General features: G+C 41.3%; 1 protein-coding gene across 1 annotated transcript; it reads left to right on the forward strand.

Annotated features, from left to right (window-relative positions):
* The first annotated feature begins 10,271 nt into the window (after positions 1–10,271).
* Positions 10,272–12,864, forward strand: LOC145351579 (putative G-protein coupled receptor 139). Its single transcript, XM_080201172.1, has 2 exons — positions 10,272–10,341; positions 11,936–12,864. Exons 1-2 carry the CDS (start codon positions 10,272–10,274, stop codon positions 12,862–12,864), a joined length of 999 nt encoding a protein of 332 aa, XP_080057298.1.
* Positions 12,865–25,060: the final 12,196 nt, after the last annotated feature.

Genomic DNA, 25,060 nt, shown 5'->3' on the forward strand with positions numbered 1-25,060 from the left:
ATTTTTTCCCTGGTGATAGATTCAAACATTTTGCCTACTATTGAATTTAAGCTAACCGGTCTATAATACTCGCCGTTTATCTACCGTCTTTTTTAAAACAATGGCATCACATATGCTATGTTTTGACACAAAATACTGCTCAATTCCTCAGCCATTTTCTCATTTTCAGTTAGTGCATCTCCCATCTCGTCCACGAAAGGATCAATAATTATTTTAGCCACCCTTTTTCGTTTTATATATTAACAGAAATGTTTGCTCTCTGTTTTTATACTCTGAGCTCATTTACTGTCATATTCTATCTTACCTTTCGGTCTAACTTTTTAATGCCATTATGGACCCTTAAATATTTCCCAATCCTCTAGTTTCCCACTAATCTTTGAGACTCTGTATGTATTTTCTTTCAATTTAATACCCGCCTTTCTTTGCTTCGATGTCCATGGCTAATTATATCTTTTTCTGCAGTCCTTCCTTATCACTGGTAGATACCTTTGTTGTGTACTGTGAAAAATCGCTTTGAAAGTCCTCCACTGTTCCTCAATTGTCCCACCATAGCTTTTTGCTCCCAGTCTACCTTAGTCAATTCCTCCTTTATTCCATTGTATTCTATTCTGTCTTACGCACAGCCACGGGTATTGGATTTTACCTTCTCACACTCCATCTGTATTTTAAATTCAAGAATACTGCGATTGCTTCTTCCGAGGGGATCCCTAACTGTAAGATCAATAATTATTCCTGTCTCATTATACAGGGCCATATCTACGATAGCATGGTCTCTCATACCTTCCATTACAAACTGTTCAAGGAAGCTATCACAGATGCATTCTGTGAACTCCTTCTCGAGGCTGCCTTAACCGACTTGGTGTGAACATTGACATATAGATTAAAATCCCGATGATAATTAGTGTACTTTTTTTTTACTATTTTTCAAGATGACATTTATCCCTATTGACTATTTCGTGATAACAGCGCCAACTAATTTAGGGCTATTCAGAAATGGCAGTGACCTCACAGTAGTTTCGTGACATTGTGAGGAGTGGAAATTTAAAATCAGCAAAATAATCATAAGAATGAGAATAGTGGTCCAAAAAACAGTGCGGATTTAAACATGAATAGCCGTCTTGTTCCGGACAACTCCTGATAATGCAGCCTGCATTCACTCGAAATATTGTCCTCTGGAATGCAGGCACTATCTCATTCTTCATCTCCACAAGGCCTGCTGTGTTTTGCTGTTGTCTGAAACGCTCACACAATGTCACTAAAATGAAATTGCGTCCACTTTATAAATTCAATATTCATGTTTTAAATGAGAAATAATTTTTATTCATATGGTGCTGTTTGTTAAACAGCAGCCCTTGTCAGGCCTCTCCATAACCTAAGATCGTTTACTCTCAAGTCAGTTTAGTTAGTATTAGTAAACCTTTGGTCCTGGGTTTTACAAGCCGATTCCGCACTTTCTGCCCCCACCCGCCCCCGTCCACATCATTTGCCGCTCTCGGTCGTTGGGCAAAGACCTCCTGAAGCAACTAAATGGATATTTCTCAGTATCTAAACTTAGTTCTTACTACTTCTTTCGAATTTCCTATTTCTCCCTTCCTTACCCTATCTGCTGTCACTGATGCTGTAACGTCGGTGGATTTAGAAAGTCGTGGAAATCAATTTGTGATTAGATGTACAATTACTCCTAACATTAGGATCACAATTAAATAATAAACTTCCTTGAAGGAACGATGAATTCAGAGAAACTATCCAGCCTGGAAGCCAAGCACCTAAGGTAAATAGTGCAAGGTCTTTGTGTTTCCCACCTCCATCTTCATGGATACAACTAGATTACATACGTTTTCTGAACTCTCTTGTATATAAGTGCAAATACTCTTCCAATTACTGCACATATCTCTCCTCTTGCTGCCTAGGTACAATCCAATGCCATACAATGTTGAAGTCCCTCTGTACGCATGACAACCATCTCATGAATGATCATCTTGAGGGCAGTTCCTGTATTGACAATTTGTTCCCAATGTAGGTGAGCTTTGTAATTTCTTGCATTGTTCGAAGCACTCCATATTGGGGAAACGTTATTGCAAAACCCGGGCTCCTTCTATCATAGCTCGCCAGCATCTTGGCATGTGAGTGAGTTTATATATTTACAAAGCTTTCTTCGTTTCACAAATATCCCTGAGAATTTGGTTCCCAGATCAGAATCCAACAGTAGAGGCATGCCTGAACGAAGTATTATTTCATTCATTAACCAAAACCATTGTTTTTGGCTGTAGCATCTTTGCACGGGAATGCTTCAACCTAACATTGAGGCTGCTAAATGATCACCACATAAGAGGTCTTTCCTTACACTTTGTGTAAGGACCCTTTGAAATCCCTCTGCTTATTTCTCCATGGCCCTTTAGGTCATGTCGGATTACCCATCTTGACTCTGCAGCGATGACGTGATTCTACTCGGATGTACTACTCGCTATATCTCCTCGTTGCTATATATGTGGTCCTTCTCTGTGTGCACTAATCTGTGATATGTCTTCAATAAGTTTTGTTGCATTACTTCAGGGGTTGTTATTTCGTGTTCCCTTCTCCATACGCCATTTTGACCTCTCTGCCCTCCCCGTTTTCCCATTCCTGTTTCTCTTCTTTTGTGGCCTGTTCCTGAATCTCTTTCACATCAGTATCTGTGATTTCCTGGCTTGTGCTGGTTTCCTGGACAGGTTTATTGGTTTCTCTTTAAGTACCCACTGTCATTTGCAACACGTATTGGATTAGGCACAAAACATAACACATTGGAGTTTTCATGTGTGAGCAGGAATTTCAGATAATGAAATCCACATTCCAACTTGATTTCCAGCATTTCGGCACCAGTGCCACACACCTAACGAATGTGGCATATCTTCGTATCAATGATATTCAAAATCAAAAGAGATTGAAATAAGGCAGGGTGAGAAGGTGGCATTCCACCCAATCCATTGTTTGCTTCCCTTCCGAAACCTATTGAAACTTGACCTGGGTCTGTTCTTAAAAATTGAAATGGATCACTAGATTGTGTGAGTGTCCTGAACTCTTTCTGCAGACCATCTTATGATATTTCGTTCTTTCGCATTCAAGGTTCATCATCATTTTCTGTGTAAATGGACAGTACAATCTGTACATCACAAGTGGTAGACTTCGGTTACTGGTGGTATTGGTGACTCCCAGCTACTGAGTGCAGTGCTGGGATTAAACTTTGGAAACTCCCCTGATCTGCCTCCAATGCCAGGATGGTTTCCCCTCGATAAAACAAATCAATGACATTCATAATATTCAAGGGGTGGTGAAAATTATCTTTTGCACCGTTTAAATATACGTTCCCTCTTTTTTTCTTCATTCTGTTGGAAATAAAGGCAGACATTCCATTTATCTTGCCATTTATCTGCTGAATCAGAATGCTTGTATTTGTGATGTATACAGAAGGACGCCTAAATCCTTCTGTGTTGTGATTTTCTGCAGAATGTCTTCAATTAAATAATAATCAGCTTCTTTATTGTTTCAGACTGAAACACAAAAGCTCACAATTTTTTTGCATTATATTCCAGCTGCCAAGTTTATCCCATCTGACGTAACGAGTCCATATCTCTCTGTTGACTCCTTGTGTCATCACAATAACTTGCTTTCCCATTTTTTGTGTCAGCTGCAAACTTGACAAAAAAATCCATTCACTTCCATCTTCCATGTTAGTTTGTCACTTCATTGAGCTGCATGAAAAATAAACTCGTTGAAAGTAACATATCTGATTCTCTATCATTCGTCCACCACATATTATCATTACACACAACACTAAATGCGGTGATGCTTGCCATGGATCACACTGCTATTCACCAAACACAACGTGTTCGTTTCCCAATGAATCGCACAACTTGTCTTCTCATTTTTTTCTGCTTCATGAATAAGGTTTTACATTTGGATTGCCACTCAATGAGGTTCTGAATTTATGTTATGGAGCTTAACCAGTTATTCTATACAATTAATATTATGCTTATATTGGTGTATTGACAGTTTACATTATGTCCCAGTTTAAGGATGGTGGAGTTAAAACTCATGACTTCCTTACCTCTCCCCCTACCTAACACGCCTGGGCTTCAGCTCTCATTCTCGCTGTCTTCATCGCTCTCTTTCGAACTCGGTTTCTTTTTCTCCCTCGCTTTTACTGCATCTGTTTATGCATACAATGCCAGAAGATAAGGTATTCTCCCTCATTTCACGGAATTTCCCACTGACACATTTCCAATTCTTTTTGCACTTGTTCTCCCTTCATGCAGTCCTCAGCTGAACCGATGTGAAAAAATCTATATGTTGCCTCACTTACTTCACTCCTAACTTCCTGTTTCCACTATGCAAATGCATATTGTCACTTGTCAGCACAAGCATGGATATAACGTAAACATTTCTGGACTTGCACTGTTTCGTTATGCGAGGAGTTGGGAAAGGAGCTGGGAATTGTTCAATCATTTGCAAACCACTTCTGATTTGTTGATGGACAGAAGGTCACTGATGGAGCATTTGAAGATAGTTGGTGTAGAAAAAATTAGATTCATATAAGCAATTAGGTTGCATAGAAAAGTAAGTCTGTTTTAAACGGACCTACTATAGTAGGGGCTAAAGCTGCGGCAGTAGCTAAAGGGTTAATGATTCACTATATACTCACCATTATACCGAAAATCAAGAAACTAGCCGAAGCAGGCAGAGTTAGAAAAAACAGGGCCTAGCAGACACTCAAGGCCTAAAGGCCAGATAACGGGCCATCTGCCTTTTAGGAGGATAGAAAAATAAACCACCATTCTTCTTCCCTATCTAGTTACGGTAAATCACAAGGGACGGGGACTGTCGGATGGTTTAGACCAAGGAAACTATAGATAAGTCCTAGGACCATAGATTTAATTAATGGGACAATGATTAAAAGGGTAATAGAGATAGTAAGGATAATAGGGAGTATTGTAACCTGCTTGCAGAGTTGTTTGTTTCACTATAAAAATAGCGCGGGTTTGTTCAAAAAATCAGAGTTCTCTCGGTGTTGACTGAGGTGTACTCTCCGTGGTATCACGACAATAAACTCTCCTGACGCCTGACTCTGAACGTCTCTGCCTGAGTTATTCTGAGCTAGGTGTTTCCTCGACAGTTGGTCCGTGAACACTACCTTGAAGAACTTCCACAGTGACGTCCTGGAAATGTAACCACCTAAACCACTTTCATTTGTGTCAGGTATGATTCCTACTAAGAGAAAACTTGACCTTGATTCCCATTGACACCGGTTTTGTTTGTGTTTCTTCAGCTGATACATGGTCAACCACTCCCTTTCTGACAAGAGAAGTCACCCTCAACTGGCTTCTTTGTAACGTCACGTTATTGTCTCTCATACAGGGTGGATCAGACACTATCAGAAGTTCATGGCGTCTGATTGACAGCCCTGGTCTATAAAGAAGAGATAAAGAAAGAGACAGGAGATAAAATAGAATATGACGCCCCTTTAATGTTCCACATCATAAACGATCCATCAGAAACAAAAAGTAATGTTAAAGTCCACTGCTTCCAATTCCATTGGCTTCCAGTGAATCAGTAAATTGTTTGGAATAATAATTGTCATCCTTTTGGAACCCTCTGTGTCCTGATTTGCCTTCCAGTAATCCTAAAGCATACAACTTTGTATTTTCTGTGTTTTGTTTGGTAGCAAAGTTGTTAGCACTGAAATCTCACAGCACCAGAGACCCTCGTTTTATTCCTCTCTTGCGTTAGGTTCTCTCCACGCCTGTGTGGCTTTTCTCCAGGTGCTCTGGTTTCCTCCTAATAGGGATGACATGCTAGTTAGGTGCATTGGCGATGTTTAGTTCAGCCTCCCTGTCCCTGAGAACGCGCCAGCATCCAGGTGATTTCCACAGCAAGACCATTGCAATGTTAATGTTAGCCTACTCGTGACACAAATAAATAACCTTAAAACTTTTCAGGCCTTTGCTGTGAGAGAGATTTTCAAATTATTCACAGCATAGCACAGTGGCAGACATCTTTCACTCGATGTACTCCGGAATCAGGGATTCAAAGTAACACAGATTCAGACGAATCAATGGAACTTGCTCTACCATTCAAAGATCTCATAATTAATTTGTGCCCAACTCTATAGACATACGTGTTACAATTCCCCATTCTCGACCTTAAAAATATATATAGATAAAGCCATCCTTCTGGCTAACTGATGAAACCTCTAACACTCTTAATCATCTCTCTATCGTTCTTTACATCTGAAGTTTCCGAGATATCTAACACAGATAGCTGTAAGTTGGCACTGCTAAAATGAGCACCCAGTCTGTGCTGTGCATGCATGTGTTAATGCATCACACGGTGTGGTCACAGATCCTAGGCTGACTCTAAGATTCCTCAATCAGTTGACCTGCTGCTGTTAGGATACCTGCCCAGAGGATGAACAGAGACAGATGGAGACTTGTTGAGGAGCTGCATTGCAAAATGTACCGGCAAATTATAATCAGAACACTGCCTCTGGAATGCAAGAGGAGTATTCATAAAAATCTGGTTTTGTCCATTCCTCGATATCAATAATTTAAATGCCAGAATTCAAAATTATTTCAGTAACCCGGCTGAAATTGTTGTGAAGTTCAGTTTGCAAAGATATAATGGCTGGAGACAAAATGCATTAACAATTGTGTGTTCCCTATAAAAACTGATATTTTGTGAAAATACCCGGAGGTTTAAAATGCAAAGTACATCCAATGGTCAAGATGAAACATTTGTATCTCAATTTCAGACAATAATCTTGAATAGTAACCTGGTTGTATTTGAATGTTGTCTAATTGATTTGAAGCAGGCACTCAGCAACCAAAAACCTATAAGATTTGAAATTGATGTTACTGATAATGGTGGACGAATCCTATTGTAGGAAAGTTGATCGGTCATGGGAGGTGCAAAAGAGATTGCAAGGGGGGAGAAGCAAAAAACATTTGGCTGGCAACTGCCATCTTTCAAGCCTTGAGGGAGATAGAGCACACAAATGCCACTTGCCAAGAACAAAGGGTTCTAAGCTCGACACACCTTGCCAGATTCAGATATCTCTCAAGTGAACAGATATCTAGCCAGTGAAAGGTGCAGAATCATAAATAACTCACAGACAGAAAATTCAACCGAAAAGCTTCAGAAGATTCCAAAGGATACCAAACCTGGTTGCATACTTACTGGGAGTGAGAAAACTATTGTTTTGTTGTTAATGAATGGACATTGGTTCTGTCAAATGAATGGACAACTGGCCTTAATGTGGAGTAACACTAATCAGTGTGGGTTCAATTCCAATATCGGCGAGGTTATTCAAAAATGATGGCCTTCTCAATCTTGACATTTTCTGGTTGAATCACTATCACAAAGTTGGGAAATATTGTAACAGACATGTTTTGTGGGGTGAAGGGTGGAGGGAGAGGGGGAGGAAGTGAGTGGAGGGAAGGGATGTGGAAGGAGGAGTAGCGGAAGGAGGGGCAGGGAAGAGGGATGGAAAGGTGTGGAGGGAGGGGAGGGAGAGAGGAGGGGGGCGGGAGTGGCGGGGTGAGGGAGGGGGAAGGAAGTGTTGAGGGTATGAGGGAGTGAGGGGGAAGTGACGGGGAGAGTAGGGGGATGGAGGGGGTGAGCGAGGGGGGAGAAGATGGTCGGGGGAGGAAGGAGGTAATGTGTGGGTGAGTGGCTGGTGGTTGGGTTTAAATCGGGGAAGAGGAATGTGGATATGAGTCCACAATCCGATCATTCACGCTTCTGTATGTCACAATGTAAATTCCCCATAATGTTGCAGTAACGTTCCACTGTGTGAGAATTCTTAGAGAGTACTGGACTGAAATATTGAATGCCAGCCTTGCAAAACAGTAAATTGTTGATAATGTATTGGTGAATGTCGCAGTGAACTGTGTTCATACATTTTGAAAGAGAATAATGAAGGCGATGCATCCGTAAACTATCTGAAAATGATTTTAAGGAATAATGCGAAGCGTTTGATGTTCCAACATGGCTAACACGTGGTACTGCAAACCAGCAGAGACAGTTTAGTAAATACTTCGAATCGAACAAAGACAATTCTGGAAGGGCAGCTTACATAAAAGGTGGCTATCACATTTCTAATTAAATGAAGTTAAAGTGCTGAAGCAGGTAATGTTGAAATCGGTAATTCTGGGTCACAGACTCCGGGTGAGCATCCGATGACATTGATATAGGTGTCGATTTGAAGCATTGCTTTGAAATAAGCCAGGTTTCCAAATCAGTCCTTATTGCTGACCACTTCCAGCCCAGCATCCTCCCAGATTTCCTTGTCTGATTCTAGTACCACACTCCACAATTTCCTTCTCGCTCACATACCGATACAACTCCCTCCTCATTGCCCATTCACCTTAACTTGGCATGGATTGAGAATTGTTGAGCAGACTGAAAACAAAGGGTAGGGAGAAATGAACATTTTCGAAGTTACAGGCAGTGATTTCGGGAACCCTCAGGGATCTGGGCTTGGGTCCAGCTATTTAAAAGATGCTTCAATGATTTTGATGAAGGAACCAAAAATAACATTGGCAACTTTACTCTCACAAGACTTGTGAGGAATATGAGTGTTGTGAAGGATGCTCAGAGGCAGCAAATTGATTCAGGCAAGTTAAATATGCGGGAAAACACGTTACAGATGCCGTACAATGTAAGTAAATGTAATGTAAATAACGTTGGACAGAGAAAAATAATGTTAGAATACTATTTATATCGTGATAGATGGGAAACGGTCGACAATGAAGGAGACCAAGATGTCGTTGTATACCAGACATTAAGGAAATCATGCAGGCAAGGCAAGCAGATAGGTGGCAATTGATAGGCTGGCCTTCATTGAAAGAGGACTTTAGTGAAGGAACAAGAATGTCGGGCTGGAGATGTCCAAGGCTTTGGTGAGAACACGACAGAAGTATTGTGTGCAGTTTTAGCCTCATGATCTGAGAAAGAAGTGGAGCTAATTGACATCGGACTGAATTCAGGGAAAGCGTGTTTCCAGCATGAGATGAGAATGAGTTGAATGTACATGCATTAACTGGAAATTAGAATAATTTGAAAATGCAAAAATATTTGACATGTTTGGAAAGATTGGATGTTGGGATGCCTTTTCGATGGCAGAGTGGGAAGGGGCTCAATAATGAGATGTCACGACTTTTGGATATTGGTGGGCCATTAACGATTGAGGTGAGGAGAAACGTCTTCACTCAGAGGGTGATGAGCCTGTGGAATTCTCTACTACAGATGATGGTGGTGGTATATAAACTGAATATATTAAATAGCAACATGTAGGCAGACCAGGATAAGTTCAGGAGGTTGAAACCAGATAGGGAGGGATTTTCGTCTGAGGAGACGTTGAACAGCTTGTGCCTGTTTAAAAGAATGAGAGACGACCTTATTGATGCATATAATACTCATCGACCTTCTTGAGACATATAAGGGGCTTGACAGGATGGATGCTGAAACAGGGATTCTCCTTGTGGGACGGTCTTGGACTAGAGGGCATTATCTCAGCGGAAGGGGTCGTCCGTTTAAGACAAAAATGAGGTGTAATTTCTTCTTCCAGAGAACCCTGAATCCATGGAAAACTTAGATGCGTGGGCGATCGTGGCTGTGTCGTTACGTATATCCACAGCTGAAAAAAGGTTCATTGTAAGAGGGCTTCAGTACAGAAAAAAAATGACATCTGATTGGAGCTGTATATGGCTTTGTTGAAACCACAACATTGTTAATGTTTAGTCGCTGCTATTAGCATCGCTATAAGATGAGCAACAGAAATGTTAAACTGACTTCAAAACAATCATGTTAGAGTTGCATAACTATCAGCAAAAGCAGCGTTGGGTTGTACCAGTCACATTTTTATTGAGTTAGCACCAAGAACAGAATCATTTGATGCCCATGCTGACACTTCTAAGCATTTTATATAAGCTATTTCTTTTTCAAAAACATCAAACCCAGAACCCGACACACTTCAGCTCCAGGGATTTTGGTGCGTCAAGTGTGCACTTCCTCTGAGATTCCCATACATTCCGCTTGGTGACTTCAAAGGGGGTCTCGACCCGGGTGCAATGAGGAAAAAAAAACCTTTATTTGTTCAGTTACAGTAATTAATCACGTGCAACATTATGTCACTAGCAGAGACTAGATTGTTACATAAATGGGGCTCATTGATCCTTGAGAGATCTACTTTGCGTGGAACATAAGAATTCGGAGGGAAATTCCCGCCTCTTCATGAAATGGTGCGCGCCGCAATCCTGCAAATAAAGGACATTTACTATCCTCTGCTTGCGACCTTTGGTGTTCCAGGTAAGTCCGAGTATATCCTGTCGATGAATAGGTATGAGACTATCTGAGAGCTTGAAATTTATTTCGCTGGCCCAGAATTGTCTTCCTATGTGTCCAGTAGGCAGCTCTTCTGTCTTCCCAATAATAACTGTAAAACCTTATATGCAATGAATGATTATTCGAGCTACAGTCATTTCCATCCCACCTCTTGGAAAGATAGTTTGTCGATCATTTGTTAAAAGAACAACAAATGCTTCAATGTGCATCCGGAGTTTCCTCCATGTGGCTTAACTCGCCACTGAAGATCTCGTCATGTTATTGTGGGATGTACTCAGGCTCTTACAGTTCAATTTCGAGTACACCATCGGCTGTATCTAGCGCGCAGGCAGCCTTTGAGGTGACTGTCGATGTTAAAGGTGCATATTAAGGCGGTAACGACTGATATGGACTCAGGCTTCTTTGCCGAGCTGCTATGTTACTCTACAATGAAACGATGCAACATGAAAACAATTCCTGGCCATCTCAATGGGCCAGAGGGATTTCATGAGCATCAGCAGGCATGAGCAATATAAAACGTAGTTTTGGAGTAATTTCCACAATTTGACACACGTAGGTATAATGACAGTAAGTGAAAAAAAAACTTAAATATCGTCATTCGCTTCCGGTTGAGCCACAGAATAGATGATGTGGCATCCATGTCGATCAGATTGTTTTTGCAATGATTCGTACGCAACATGAGGAAATCCCTCTTTTTTTTGCTTTGATGCCAACTGCCAGAAATTAATATCTACTTCAGCCTTTTAGCTCTTACCAGTGATGGCACAAATTATTCCGGGCCGTTATTTGCTGGAAAAAAGTGACGAGGAATCACATTACAGCCCAGTTGAGGTTTCCCCATAGGCCTTGGCTAGTGATTAATCCCCGCTCCATTATTCAGCTTTACGGATATGTGCAAGAAAAAAAAAATCTTCATGGATAGGACAGGAATGCTGAAATCAAGCAGTGAGCGTTGGAGATAAGCAACACGCCAGGTGGCACATGGTGCTCAGGAGAACAGGGGAGGACAGTCACCAAGCATAAGTGAGTATGGGACAGGACCATGGTGACGCTAAATGTGGAACTACATGCACGCTAAACAAGTGATATATTGAGAAAAGAAAGAATTAGCGTTTATGCTTCTATTGGCAGCCCACAGAATTGAAAGGTTACCTCTGCCTGCCTTTCCACATCGGCTGCCTGACTTGATTTCAATCATTTCTGCACTGCGCTCACTGTGAAGGAAGAATCTCCCGCTTGTGTGTCGCTGTTGAATATTCCCCTTCAATTGGTGCTTAAAACTTATAATACTCCTCCCGCACCACACCCCGACTTTCTTCCACGTCCCCCATGCCTTTCCTCTGCTCCTTTGTTCCTTTATGTTCTCCAACGCAGTCGATTCTTTTTTCTTCTGGAAAGATTATTTAATTTGGTATTGATTTTTATCAGTTTATTCCCTCATTCCCATTAAAGTGCTCTGTTTACATGGCACATGCACACAATCTGCTAAGTAATCAGAGAGACAAACCTTTCTTTTAAATTGACTGAAGTGTTCCTATTTTCCTTCCTCTTCTTGCAGCGAACATTATGACCATCGTGATCCTCTCCAGAGGAAATTGTGGTCTCTCCAAATGTATCTCTGTCTACATGATGGCTATGGCTGTAGCGGATCTGCTGGTCATGGTGATTAGTGTACTGCTGTGTCACATCTTCGGTTATCAGTTTCCGAAATCCTTTTTGTCCTACACTGCTGTTTGTAAGTTCATTCTGTACAGTGGTTATGTTAATTTGGATATGTCAGCGTGGTTCACAGTTTCATTTACATTTGACCGCTTTGTTTCCATCTGTTGTCCGAACTTTAAAGAGAAATATTGCACGAAGAAAACTGCAACTACCCTTATAGTAACGGTCTTCGCCTTGACCTATTTAAAAGGTGTCCCTATGTTCTTTTCGTACGAAGCTGAACGAATCATTGACAATGTGCACTGGGGCTGTCGGACAACGCAGGCCGTTTATACATTGCCCGCATGGTCTGTGTACAGCTGGATGCAGTCGAGCTCAGTTGTGCTGTTGCCTTTTGCTCTCATGATGCTGTTTAATTCTTTAACCGTCAGACGTATTTTGTTGGCAAATCGTGTACGCAGAAGCCTCCGGAGTAGTGGAAATGAGAGTCAGAATGATCCAGAAGTGAAGAGCCGAAGACAATCCATCCTTCTACTCTTCACGATATCAGGCAGCTACATAATTTTGTGGTTAACAGCTGTTGGGAGTTTTGCAGCCACCAGAATGTCGAGCAGCGTTTTCAATCAAGGAGATTACTCCAATCCGGGGTATATCGCCACTGAGACTGGATGTCTGCTCATGTACCTGAGTTCCTGTTCGAACACATGCATATATGCAGCGACCCAAAGGAAATTCAGAGGAGAACTAAAGAATGTGCTGAAATTTCCTTGGACATATTTTTCCAAATTGGTGAATGATAAGAAAGAACTTAAGACAAACCAATGATTTCTCTCCAAACTGGAGCATTATTTTTCACACTTTTTTTCCCTTGTGCAAGAATGCTGCTCTTCTTAGAATCTGACTATGAGAGATGTTGTTAAATGATATAAATGATGTTGAATAAAAGTTGATGAAAACAAACCCTTGAAGTGATCACCAAAGCACAACACCATCAGAAATAATGTGGTGCAACTGGAGAATGGATGTATGAACTGATTAAATACGATAGTGTAGTCAATGTTCATTCTTACACCTTGCCTGTTAATAGAATACTATCGTTGCTCTATCAACGCTTGTTCCGATGAGGAACCGTTGCTAAGATTGTGTGTGTGGCGACTTATGGCCGAAACGTTTTCTCTTACAATGGAGAGATAAAGATCAGCATCAAAGGAGCCTGAATATTTGTTTGATAGATGCACGTGAGAGCATCACATTGCACAAAGACCTAGGGAGAGACTTGTTGCTGTCGAAAGGGTAAGGTACTTAGGCAAAATGCGTGAGAAATGCAGCGCTTCAACGAGAGATGACGGGCCAGCATGATATTACATGGATGGCAGTTGGAGTTGGCGGGGGGTGGGAGGAGGGGGGCGGGGGGATGAAATTGGCCTTAGGATGTGGTGAATAGGTAGAAATGTGGCACACTTGCATTTATTCACCGAGCTAAGGAATATAAGAGCAGGGAGCTTACGATGGAGCTGAATAAAGCAAACTTCAGGGCACAGTTCGTGTTCTGTCTGCATTTCTGGTCATCCCACCATATAAGGGTTGTGTACGAGAGAGGGCGTGAAGGAGATTTACGATGTTGCCTGACCAAGGGAATTACAACTACGAAGAGAAACTCAGCTTGGCTTGGTTATTTTCCCTTGAACAGTGAGCGCTGAGGCGGGGGTTGGGGGTGAGGAATAGGGGAGGGGTAACGATCGGAGTGTACAGATTTTGAAGTAGATGGGTAGGCACTTTTCAAATTAGTAAAGCTGTCAATGACCAGAGGAGATAGGTTCATATATTTAAATATAAGGTTCTGGCAGGAGATTTAGAGTGAATTTGAGTAAAATGCTCTTTCTACTAAGAGGATGATGGAGAGTCGGAAATCATAGACTGAAATTGTTGTAGTATTGGGGAACATCACGGTATTAAAAACACACACACATTTTGAGGAGCATTTAAAATGCCATAATATATCAGACTAAAACTCTACGAGATCTGAGGTTTGAGTGTGAGTAAAGAGCACCGACTGCCAAAGCACTTCATTCAAATCAGAATGTCCGAACCAGAGGTAATGTGTTGGTGAAAATCATGAGGAGCCGCATGCACTTGGGACAATGATAAGCAAATGTCAAAAGAGCCGGAAAGGAATGGAAAAATGCTAATACAAGTACTGGGCTAATTTTCTAGAATCCTAGAATGAAGATCCATTTACTTTAGTTCACATTCTGAATATTGTTACTTTGCAGTTCTTTTGATTTTAATATTTCAATGTTGAAATTAAAATAGTTTTAAATAAAATTATATTACGCGTTTAAGATTGAGTTTCCTTTACCTATGCAAGCATTTCTATTTTTAAACAAATTTGCTTTTTGATTTAGAAGTTTCTGATGTAATCCAGCTCCCAAAATAGAATTCCCTACTTCAGTTTAGCAACAGTACGGGATGTCCTTGGAATATCGACGATCCGCTGACTGTATCTTCCAGAACGGGTGAGGATATTTTGATTTTAAAAAAACAAAGACATGTTCACCTTACATTTCAATCAGGAGATGCACAATGGATTGCCAATATTCAGGATATATTCGAACTCTTGTGGGGTCGAAAAGGTAAAATTGATTGCTGTTGTTCTGCACTTACAGGGAATGAAAGTGTTACAGTAAAGAGGCGCGCTTAATTCGGGCGGAGGCGGGGGTGGCGGGGGGGCGCGGCGGGGGGAAGTGCGGGGTGGGGGCAGGATGGAAACGATCTGGTTACGCTGCTAAGGCAGTAAACTGGCCGTTTGGGAGAGAAACAGAGGCATTACTGTTGCTGAAGATTTTAAGAAAGGCCGTGGAGAAGGAATGTTAAATTTGGGGGGAACGTTACACCTTCGACAGAGCAATTGGTTTAATTTAGTATTCTCAGAAAACGTAAAAAAAAGTTGGGGGTGGTGGTGGTGGTCAGGAAATAGAGGGAAAATAACCACTTTATTTACTTACAGAACTCGGGAAATTAATAAAAATAACTTAAAATTTTGTAGACACCAACAAAGGCTTTAACATCAATAAAACACTTAAAAATCAAATTATGTTTTCTGTGTTAAAATAGGGGCACATTGTCAAAAAAAAAATGCTGTAAACAAGCCAAGTTTGAAACAACCAGAACGTTAAGCCATTCAGTTCTATTCAGGATGAATCTTCGTGTTTTAAAAATTTGCAGCAAATGCGAGGAATTGTTCATTCAAATGGAAATACAATCGGAAAGGGCAAAATGTTTATTCGAAGTTACACAAAAGAAAGTGGATGGCGAAATTTAAACACAAGAACATAAGAATTAAGAGTTCGTGTAGACCATCCGGCCCCTCGTGCATGCTCCACCTTCAGCAAGACCATGGGTGATTTTTTCGAGGGCTCGGCTCCACTTACCAGCCCAGTAACCATGGCCCTTCATTCCATTACTATTCAAAAAATTATCTCTCCTTGCCGTAAAAAAAAGTGAATGAGGTAGCCGCAACTGCTTCACTGGGCTGGAAATTCCACAGATTCATAACACTTTGTGTGAAGAAGTTACACGTCAATTCAGTCCTAAATCTGTTCCCCCTTATTTTGAGGCCATACCCCCAGTTCTAATTTCATCTGCACTGGAAATAATTTCCCTGTTTCTACCATATCTGATCCCTTCATAATCCCATATCTTTCTATAAGATTTAAGGACACAGATTTAAGGTGCGGGGAGGGAGGTTCAGAAGTGATGTTAGGGGTAAGTTTTTCACTCAGAGGGTCGTGAGTGAATGGAATCGGCTGCCGTCAGTGGTGGTGGAGGCGAACTCGCTGGGGTCTTTTAAAAGACTTCTGGATGAGTACATGGGGTTTAATGAGATTGAGGGTTATAGATAGGTCTGTAGGTTGGTAGGTGTTGATGTGATCGGCACAACTCGTGGGCCGAAGGGCCTGTTTGTGCTGTAGTGTTCTATGTTCTATGTTCTATGTTAAGATCTCCCCTGATTATACTGAGTCTAGTCCCAAACTACTCAATCTCTCCTCATAAGCCAAACATTTCAACTTCGAAATCAACCAAGTGAATCACCTCTGAATCCCCTCCAGTGCCAGTAAATTCTTTCTCAGGTAAGGAGACCAAAACTGTACACAGTACTTCAGGTGTTATCTCACCAGAACCTTATATAGTTGCAACATAACCTCACTTTTTTTAAAACTTCATCCCTCCAGCAATGAAAGATAACATATCATTTGTCTTCTTAATGACTTGCTGCACCTTCAAAACAACTCCTTGCGATTCCTGCACAAGGATACGCAGGTCGCTCTGCACAGCAACATGCTGCAATGTTTTACCATTTAATAATAATCAGTGGTGCTGTGTTTTCTGTTCTTACCAAAATGGATGACATCACATTTCGCAATATTGCTCTCCATCTACCAGATTCTTGCCTATTCATTAAACTATTATACCCCTTTGCAGACTTTCAGCGTCCTCTGCACATTTTGCTCTGCCACTCATCTGAGTGTCATCTGCAATTTTCCTAGCACACTACACCTGGTCCCCAACTCCAAATCATCTGTGTAAAGCGGAAACAATTGTAGTCCCGTCACTGATCCCTGAGGCACATCACTCGCCACCGAGTGACAATCGGATAAACAGCCATTTACCCCCAGTCATTGCTGACTGTTAGTTAACCAATCTTCTATCCGTGCTCATACATTACCCACAACACGGTGCACTATTATCTGATGCAAAAGTCTTTGGTGCAGCAACTTGTCAAATGCCTTCTGGAAATCCAGAAACATCACATCCACAGGTTCCCCATTGTCCACTGCATGTGTAACGTTGTCAAAGAATTCCACCAAATTAGTCAAACATGACCCTTCCTTCATGAACCCGTGCTATGCCTTACTAATGGAACAATTTACACCCAGATGTTCCGCTACTTTTTCCCTGGTGATAGGTTCAAACATTTTCCCTACTATAGAATTTAAGCTAACCAGCCTATGATTACCTGCCGTTTGTCTATCTTCTTTTTTAACAATGGCGTCACATATGCTATACTTTGACACAAAATGCTGCTCAATTGTTCAGCCATTTTCTCATTTTCAGTTAGTACATCTCCCTTCTCATCTACTAAAGGATCAATGATTATCTTAGGCACCCTTTTTCGTATTATATATTAACTGAAATTTTTGCTCATTGTTTTTATACTCTAAGCTAATTTACTCTCATATTCCATCTTATCTTTCTTTCTAACTTTTTCATGGCATTATGGGCCCTTAAATATTTCCGAATCCTCTAGTTTCCCACGAATCTTTGCCACTCTGTATATATTTTCTTTCAATTCAACACCGTCCTTTCTTTGCTTAGATGTCCATGGCTAATTATATCTTTTTTCTGCAGTCGTTCCTTATCACTGGTACATACCTTTGTTGTGTACTGTGAGAAATCGCTTTGAAAGTCCTCCACTGTTCCTGAATTGTCCCACCATAGTTTTTTGCTCCCAGTCTACCTAGTCAATCCCTCCTTTATTCCATTGTATTCTATTCTGTCTTACCCACAGCCACGGGTATTGGATTTTACCTTCTCACACTCCATCTGCATTTTAAATTCAAGAACACTGTGATTGCTTCTTCCGACGGGATCCCTAACTGTAAGATCGATAATTATTCCTGTCTCATTATAGAGGACCATATCTACGATAGTTTGCTCCCTCATACGTTCTATTACAAACTGTTCAAGGAAGCTATCACAGATACATTCTGTGAACTCCTTCTCAAGGCTGCCTTAACCGACTTGGAGTGAACATTGACATATAGATTAAAAACCCGATGATAATTGCTGTACGTTTTTTTTTACCATTTTTCAAGATTACATTTATCCCTGTTCACTATTTCGTGATAACAATGCCAACTAATTTAGGGCTATTCAGAAATGGCAGTGACCTCACAGTAGTTTCGCGACATTGTGAGGAGTGGAAAATTAAAATCAGCAATATAATCATAAGAATGAGATAAGTGCTCCGAAAAACAGTGCGGATTTAAACATGAATAGCCGTCTTGTTCCGGACAACTGCAGATCAAGCAACCTACATTCACTAGAAATATTGTCCTCTGGAATGCAGGCACTATCTCATGGTTCATCCCAACAAGGCCTGCTGTGTTTTCCTGTTGTCTGAAACGTTCACACAATGTCACTAAAATGAAATTGCGTCGACCTTACAAATTCAATATTCATGTTTTAAATGAGAAATAATTTTTATTCATATGTTGCTGTTTGTTCAACAACAGCCCTTGTCAGCCCTCTCCATAACCTAAGATCGTTTACTCTCAAGTCAGTTTAGTTAGTGTTAGTAAACCTTTGGTCCTGTGTTTTACAAGCCTATTCCACACTTTCTGCCCCCACCCGCCCCCGCCCACATCATTTGCCGCTCTCGGTCGTTGGGCAAAGACCTACTGAAGCAACTAAATGGATATTTCTAAGTACCTAAACTTAGTTCTTACTAATTATTTCGAATTTCCTATTTCTCCCTTCCTTACCCTATCTGCTGTCACTGATGCTGTCACGTCGGTGGATTTAGAAAGTCGTGCAAATCAATTTGTGATTAGATGTACAATTACTCCAAACATTAGGATCACAATTAAATAATAAAATTCCTTGAAGGAACGATGAATTCAGAGAGACTATCCAGCCTGGAAGCCAAGTACCTCAGGTAAATTGTGCAAGGTCTTTGTGTTTCCCACCTCCATGTTCATGTATACGACTGGATTGCTTACGTTTTCTGAACTGTCTTGTATATGAGTGCAAATAAACATCCAATTACTGCACGTGTCCATCCTCTTGCTGCCTAGATTCAATCCAATGCCATACATTGTTGAAGTCCGCTGTACGCATGACAACCATCTCATGAATGATCATCTTGAGGGCAGTTCCTGTATTGACAATTTGTTCCCAATGTAGCTCAGCTTTGTAATTTCTTGCATTGTTCGATGCACTCCATATTGGGGAAACGTTATGCCAAAACCAGGGCTCCTTCTATCAGAGCTCGCCAGCATCTTGGCATGTGAGTCAGTTTATGTATTTACAAAGCTTTCTCCGCTTAACAAATATCCCTGAGAAGTTGGTTCTCAAATCAGAATCCAACTGTAGAGGCATGCCTGAATGAAGTATTATTTCATTTATTAATCAAAACCATTGTTTTTGGCTGTAGCATCTTTGCACGGGAATGCTTCAACCCAACATGGAGATTGATAAATGATCACCAGATGAGAGGTCTTTCCTTGCACTTCGCGCAAGGGCCCAAGAAAATCCATCTGCTTATTTCTCCATGGCCTTTTAGGTCATGTTGGATTACCCATCTTGACTCTGCAGCGATGACGTGATTCTACTAGGATGTACTACGGATACCTCTGACCATCTCGCTATATCTCCTCGTTGTTATCTTTGTGGTCCTTCTCTGTGTGCACTAATCTGTGATGTGTCTCCAATAAGTTTTGCTGTATCACTTCTGGGGCTGTTATTTAGTGTTTCCTTCTCCATACACCATTTTGACCTCTCTTCCCTCCCCGTTTTCCCATTCCTGTTTCGCTTCCTCTGTGGCCTGTTCCTGTATCTCTTTCACATGAATATCTGTGATTCCCTGGCTTGTGCTGGTTTCCTGGACAGGTTTATTGGATTCTCTTTAAGCACCCATTGTCATTTGCAACACGTATTGGTTTAGGCGCAAAATATAACACATTGGAGTGTTCACGTGTCAGCAGAAATTTCAGACAATGGAATCCACATTCCAACTTGATTTCCAGCATTTCGGTACAAGTGCCACCCACCGATCGAATGTGGCATCCCTTCATATCAATGAAATTCAAAATCAAAGGAGATTGAAATAAGGCAGGGTGAGAAGGTGGCATTCCACCCAATCCGTTGTTTGCTTCCCTTGCGAAACCTATTGAAATTTGACCTGGGTCTGTTTCCAAAAATTCAAATGGTTCACGACATTGTGTGAGGGTTATGAACTATTTCTGCAGACCATCTTATGACACTTCATTCTTTCGCATTCAAGTTTCATCATCATTTTCTGAGTAAATGGACAGTACAATCCGTACATCACAAGTGGTAGACTTCGGTTATTGGTGGCATTGGTGACTCCCAGCTACTGAGTGCAGTGCTGGGATTAAACTATGCAAACTCCTCTGAGCTGCCTCCAATGCCAGTATGATTTCCCCTCGATAAAACAAATGAAAGGCATTCATAATATTCAAGGGGTTGTGTGAATTATCTGTTGCACAGTTTTAATATGCCTTCCCTCTTTTTTTCTTCATTCTGTTGGAAATAAAGGCAGACATTCCGTTTATCTTCCCAATTATCTGCTGAATCTGCATGCTTGTATTTGTGATGTATGCACAAGGACGCCTAAATCCTTCTGTGTTGTGATTTTCTGCAGAATGTCTTCAATTAAATAATAATCAGCTTATTTATTGTTTCCAACTGAAGCACAAATGCTCACAATTTTTTGCATAATATTCCATCTGCCAACTTTACCCCATCTGACGCAAACGACTCCATACGTCTCTGTTGACACTTGTTTCATCACAATAACTTGCTTTCCCATTTTTTGTGTCATCTGCAAACTTGACAAAAAATCCATTCACTTCCATCTTCCATGTTCGTTTGTCCCTTCACTGAACTGCATGAAAAATAGGCTTGTTGAAAGTAACATACCTGATTCTCTATCATTCGTCCACCACATATTGGCATTGCACACCGCACTAAATGCTGTGATGCTTGGCTTGGATCACACTGCTATTCACCAACACAACGTGTTTGTTTCCCAATGGATCACACAACTTGTCTTCTCATTTTTTTCTGCTTCATGAATAAGGTTTTACATTTGGATTGCCACTCAATGAGGTTCTGAATTTATGTTATGGAGCTTAACTAGTTATTCTATAAAATTAATATTATGCTTACATTGGTGTATTGACAGTACATTATGTCCCAGTTTAAGGATGGTGGAGTAAAAACTCATGAATTGCTTACCTCTCCCCCTACCTAACACGCCTGGGCTTCAGCTCTCATTCCCGCTGTCTTCATCGCTCTCTTTCTAACTCGGCTTCTTTTTCTCCCTCGCTTTTACTGCATCTGTTTTATTCATACTACGCCAGAAGATAAAGTATTCTCCCTCATTTCACTGAATTCCCCACTGACACATTTCCATTCTTCTTGCACTTGTTCTCCCTTCATACAGTCCTCAGCGTAACCTACGTGGGAAAATATATATGTTGCCTCTCTTACTTCACTCCTAACTTCCTGTTTCCACTGCGATGCAAATACATATTGTCACTTGTCAGCGCAAGCATGGACATAACGTACACATTTCTGTACTTGTACTGCTTCATTATGCGAGGAGTTGGGAGAGGAGCTGGGAATTGTGCAATCATTTGCAAACCACTTCTGATGTGTTGATGGACAGAAGGTCACTGATGAAGCAATTGAAGACAGTTGGTCCGTGAACCCTGAAGAACTTCCACAGCGATTTCCTGGAAATGTAACCACCTAAACCACTTTCATTTGTGTCAGGTACGATTCCTACTTGTAGAAAACCTACCTTGATTCCCATTGACACCAGTTTTGTTTGTGTTTCTTCAGCCGATACATGGTCAACCATTCCCTTTCTGACAAGAGAAGTCACCCTCACCTGGCTTCTTTGTAACGTCACGTTATTGTCTCTCATACAGGGTGGATCAGACACTATCAGAAATTCATGGCGTCTGATTGACAGCCCTGGTCAAGAAAGAAGAGATGAAGAAAGAGGCAGGAGGTAAAATAGAATATGACGTCCCTTCAATGTCCCACATCATAAACGATCCATCAGAAACCAAAAGTAATGTTAAGTTCCACTGCTTCCAATTCCAAAGGCTTCCAGTGAACCAGTAAATTGTTTGAAATAATAATTGTGATCCTTTTGGAACCCTCTGTGCCCTGATTTCCCTTCCTGTAATCCCAAAGCATCCAACGTTGTATGTTCTATGTTTTTTTGGTAGCAAAGTTGTTAGCACTGAAATCTCACAGCGCCAGAGACCCTCGTTTTATTCCTCTCTTGAGTCAGGTTCTCTCCACACCTGTATGGCTTTCCTCCAGGTGCTCTAGTTTCCTCCCAATAGGAATGACATGCTGGTTAGGTGCATTGGCGATGTTAAGTTCAGCCTCCCTGTACCTGAACACACGGCAGGGTGATTTCCACAGCAACACCATTGCAATGTTAATGTTAGCCTACTCGTGACACGAATAAATAACCTTAAAACTTTTCAGGCCTTTGCTGTGACAGAGATTTGCAAATTATTCACAGCATAGCACAGTGGCAGAGATCTTTCACTCAATTGTACTCCGGCATCAGGGATTCAAAGAAACATAGATTTAGACGAATCAATCGAGTTTGCTTTTACCATTCAAAGATCTCATAATTAATTTGTGCCCAACTCTATAGACATATGTATTACAATTCCGCGTTCTCGACCTTAAAAAAATATATACAGATAAAGCCATCCTTTTGGCTAACTGATGAAACCTCTAACAATTTTAACCATCTCTCTATAGTTCTTTACATCTGAAGTTTCCGAGATATCTAACGCAGATAGTTTTAAGTTGGCATTGCTAAAATGAGCACCCAGTCTGTGCTGTGCGTGCATGTGTTAATGCATCACACGGTGTGGTCACAGATCCTAGGTTGACTCTAAGATTCCTCAATCAGTTGACCTGCTGCTGTTAGGATACCTGCCCAGAGGATGAGCAGAGACAGATGGAGACTTGTTGTTGAGCTGCACTGCAAAATGTAGCGGCAAATTATAATCAGAAGTCTGTCTCTGGAATGCAAGAGGAGTATTCTTAAAAATCTGGTTTTGTCCATTCCTCGGTATCAATAATTTAAACGCCAGAATTCAAAATTATTTCAGTAACTCGGCTCAAATTGTGGTGAAGTTCAGTTTGTGAAGATATAAGGGTTGGAGACAAAATGCATTAAAAATTGTGTGTTCCCGATATAAAAGCTGATATTTTGTGAAAATACTCGGAGTTTTGAAATGCAAAGTACATCCGATGGTCAAGACGAAACATATGTATCTCCATGTCAGACAATAATCTTGAATACTAACCTGTTTGTATTTGAATGTTGTCTAATTGATTTAAATCAGGCACTCTGCTTCCAAAAACCTGTAAGATTTGATATTGATGTTATTGATAATGGTGGACGAATCCTATTGTCGGAAAGTTGATCAGTCATTGTAGGTGCAAAAGAGATTGCAAGGGAGGGTGGGGTGGGGGGGGGGGGCGGAAGATTTGGCTGGCAACTGCCATCTTTCAAGCCTTGAGGGAGTTCGAGTACAAATGCCACTTGTCAAGAACAAGGGATCTCAGCTCGACACACATTGCCAGCTTCAGATATCTCTCAAGTGAACACATAATCTTACCAGTGAAACGTGCAGAAACATAAATAACTCACAGACAGAAAATTCAACCGAAAAACTTCAGAAGATTCCAAAGGATACCAAGCCTGGTTGCATACTTACTGGGAGTGAGAAAACTATTGTTTTGTTGTTAACGAATGGACATTGGTTCTCTGAGATGAATGGACAACTGTTCTTAATGTGGAGTAACACTAATTAGTGTGGGTTCAATTCCAATATCGGCGAGGTTATTCAACAATGATGGCCTTCTCAATCTTGACATTTTCTGGTAGAGTCACTACCACACAGTTGGGAAATATTTTTTAGACATGTTTTGTGGGGTGAAGGGCGGAGCGAGAGGGGGAGGGAGTGAGTGGAGGGAAGGGGTGTGGAAGGAGGGAGGAGCGGAGGGAGGGGCACGGAAGAGGGATGGAAAGGTGTGGTGAGAGGGGAGGGGGAGAGGAGGAGGACGGGAGTGGCGGGGTGAGGGAGGGGGAAGGAAGTGTTGACGGTATGAGGGAGTGAGGGGGAAGTGACGGGGAGAGTAGGGGGATGGAGGGGGTGAGCGAGGGGGGAGAAGATGGTCGGGGAGGATCGAGATAATGTGTGGGTGAGTGGCTGGTGGTTGGCTTTAAATCGGGGAAGAGGAAAGTGGAAATGAGTCCATAATCCGATCATTCACGCTTCCCTATGTCACAATGTAAATTCCCCATAATGTTCCAGTAACGTTCCAGTGTGTGAGAATTCTTAGAGAGTACTGGACTGAACTACTGTAATGCCAGTCTTGCAAAACAGAAAATTGTTGATAATGTATTGGTGAATGTCGCAGTGAACTGTGTTCATACATTTTGAAAGAGAATAAGGAAGGCGATGCATCCGTAAACTATCTGAAAATGATATTAAGGAATAATGCGAAGCGTTTGATGTTCCAACATGGCTAACACGTGGTACTGCAAACCAGCAGAGACAGTTTAGTAAATACTTCGAATCGAACAAAGACAATTCTGGAAGGGAAGCTTACATAAAAGGTGGCTATCACATTTCTAATTAAATGAAGTTAAAGTGCTGAAGCAGGTAATGTTGAAATCGGTAATTCAGGGTCACAGACTCCGGGTGAGCATCCAATGACATTGATATAGGTGTCGATTTGAAGCATTACTTTGCAATAAGCCAGGTTTCCAAATCAGTCCGTATTGCTTACCACTTCCAGCCAAGCCTCCTCCCAGCTTTCCTTGTCTGATTCTAGTATCACACTCCACAATTTCCTTCTCGCTCACATACCTATCCAACTCCCTCCTCATTGTCCATTCACCTTAACTAGGCATGGATTGAGAATTGTTTAGCAGACTGAAAACAAAGGGTAGGGACAAATGGACATTTTCGAAGTTACAGGCTGTGATTTCGGGAACCCTCAGGGATCTGGGCTTGGGTCCAGCGATTTCAATGATGCATCAATGATTTCGATGAGGGAAGCAGAAATAACATTGGCAACGTTTCTCTCACAAAACTTGAGCGGAACCTGTGTGGCATGGAGGATGCTTAGAGATAGAAGTTGATTTAGGCAAGTTAAGTGTGCG

This window comes from Carcharhinus amblyrhynchos, chromosome 13 (assembly GCF_965287045.1).
Source record: "Carcharhinus amblyrhynchos chromosome 13, sCarAmb.v2.hapA, whole genome shotgun sequence".
Taxonomy (NCBI): Eukaryota; Metazoa; Chordata; class Chondrichthyes; order Carcharhiniformes; family Carcharhinidae; genus Carcharhinus; species Carcharhinus amblyrhynchos.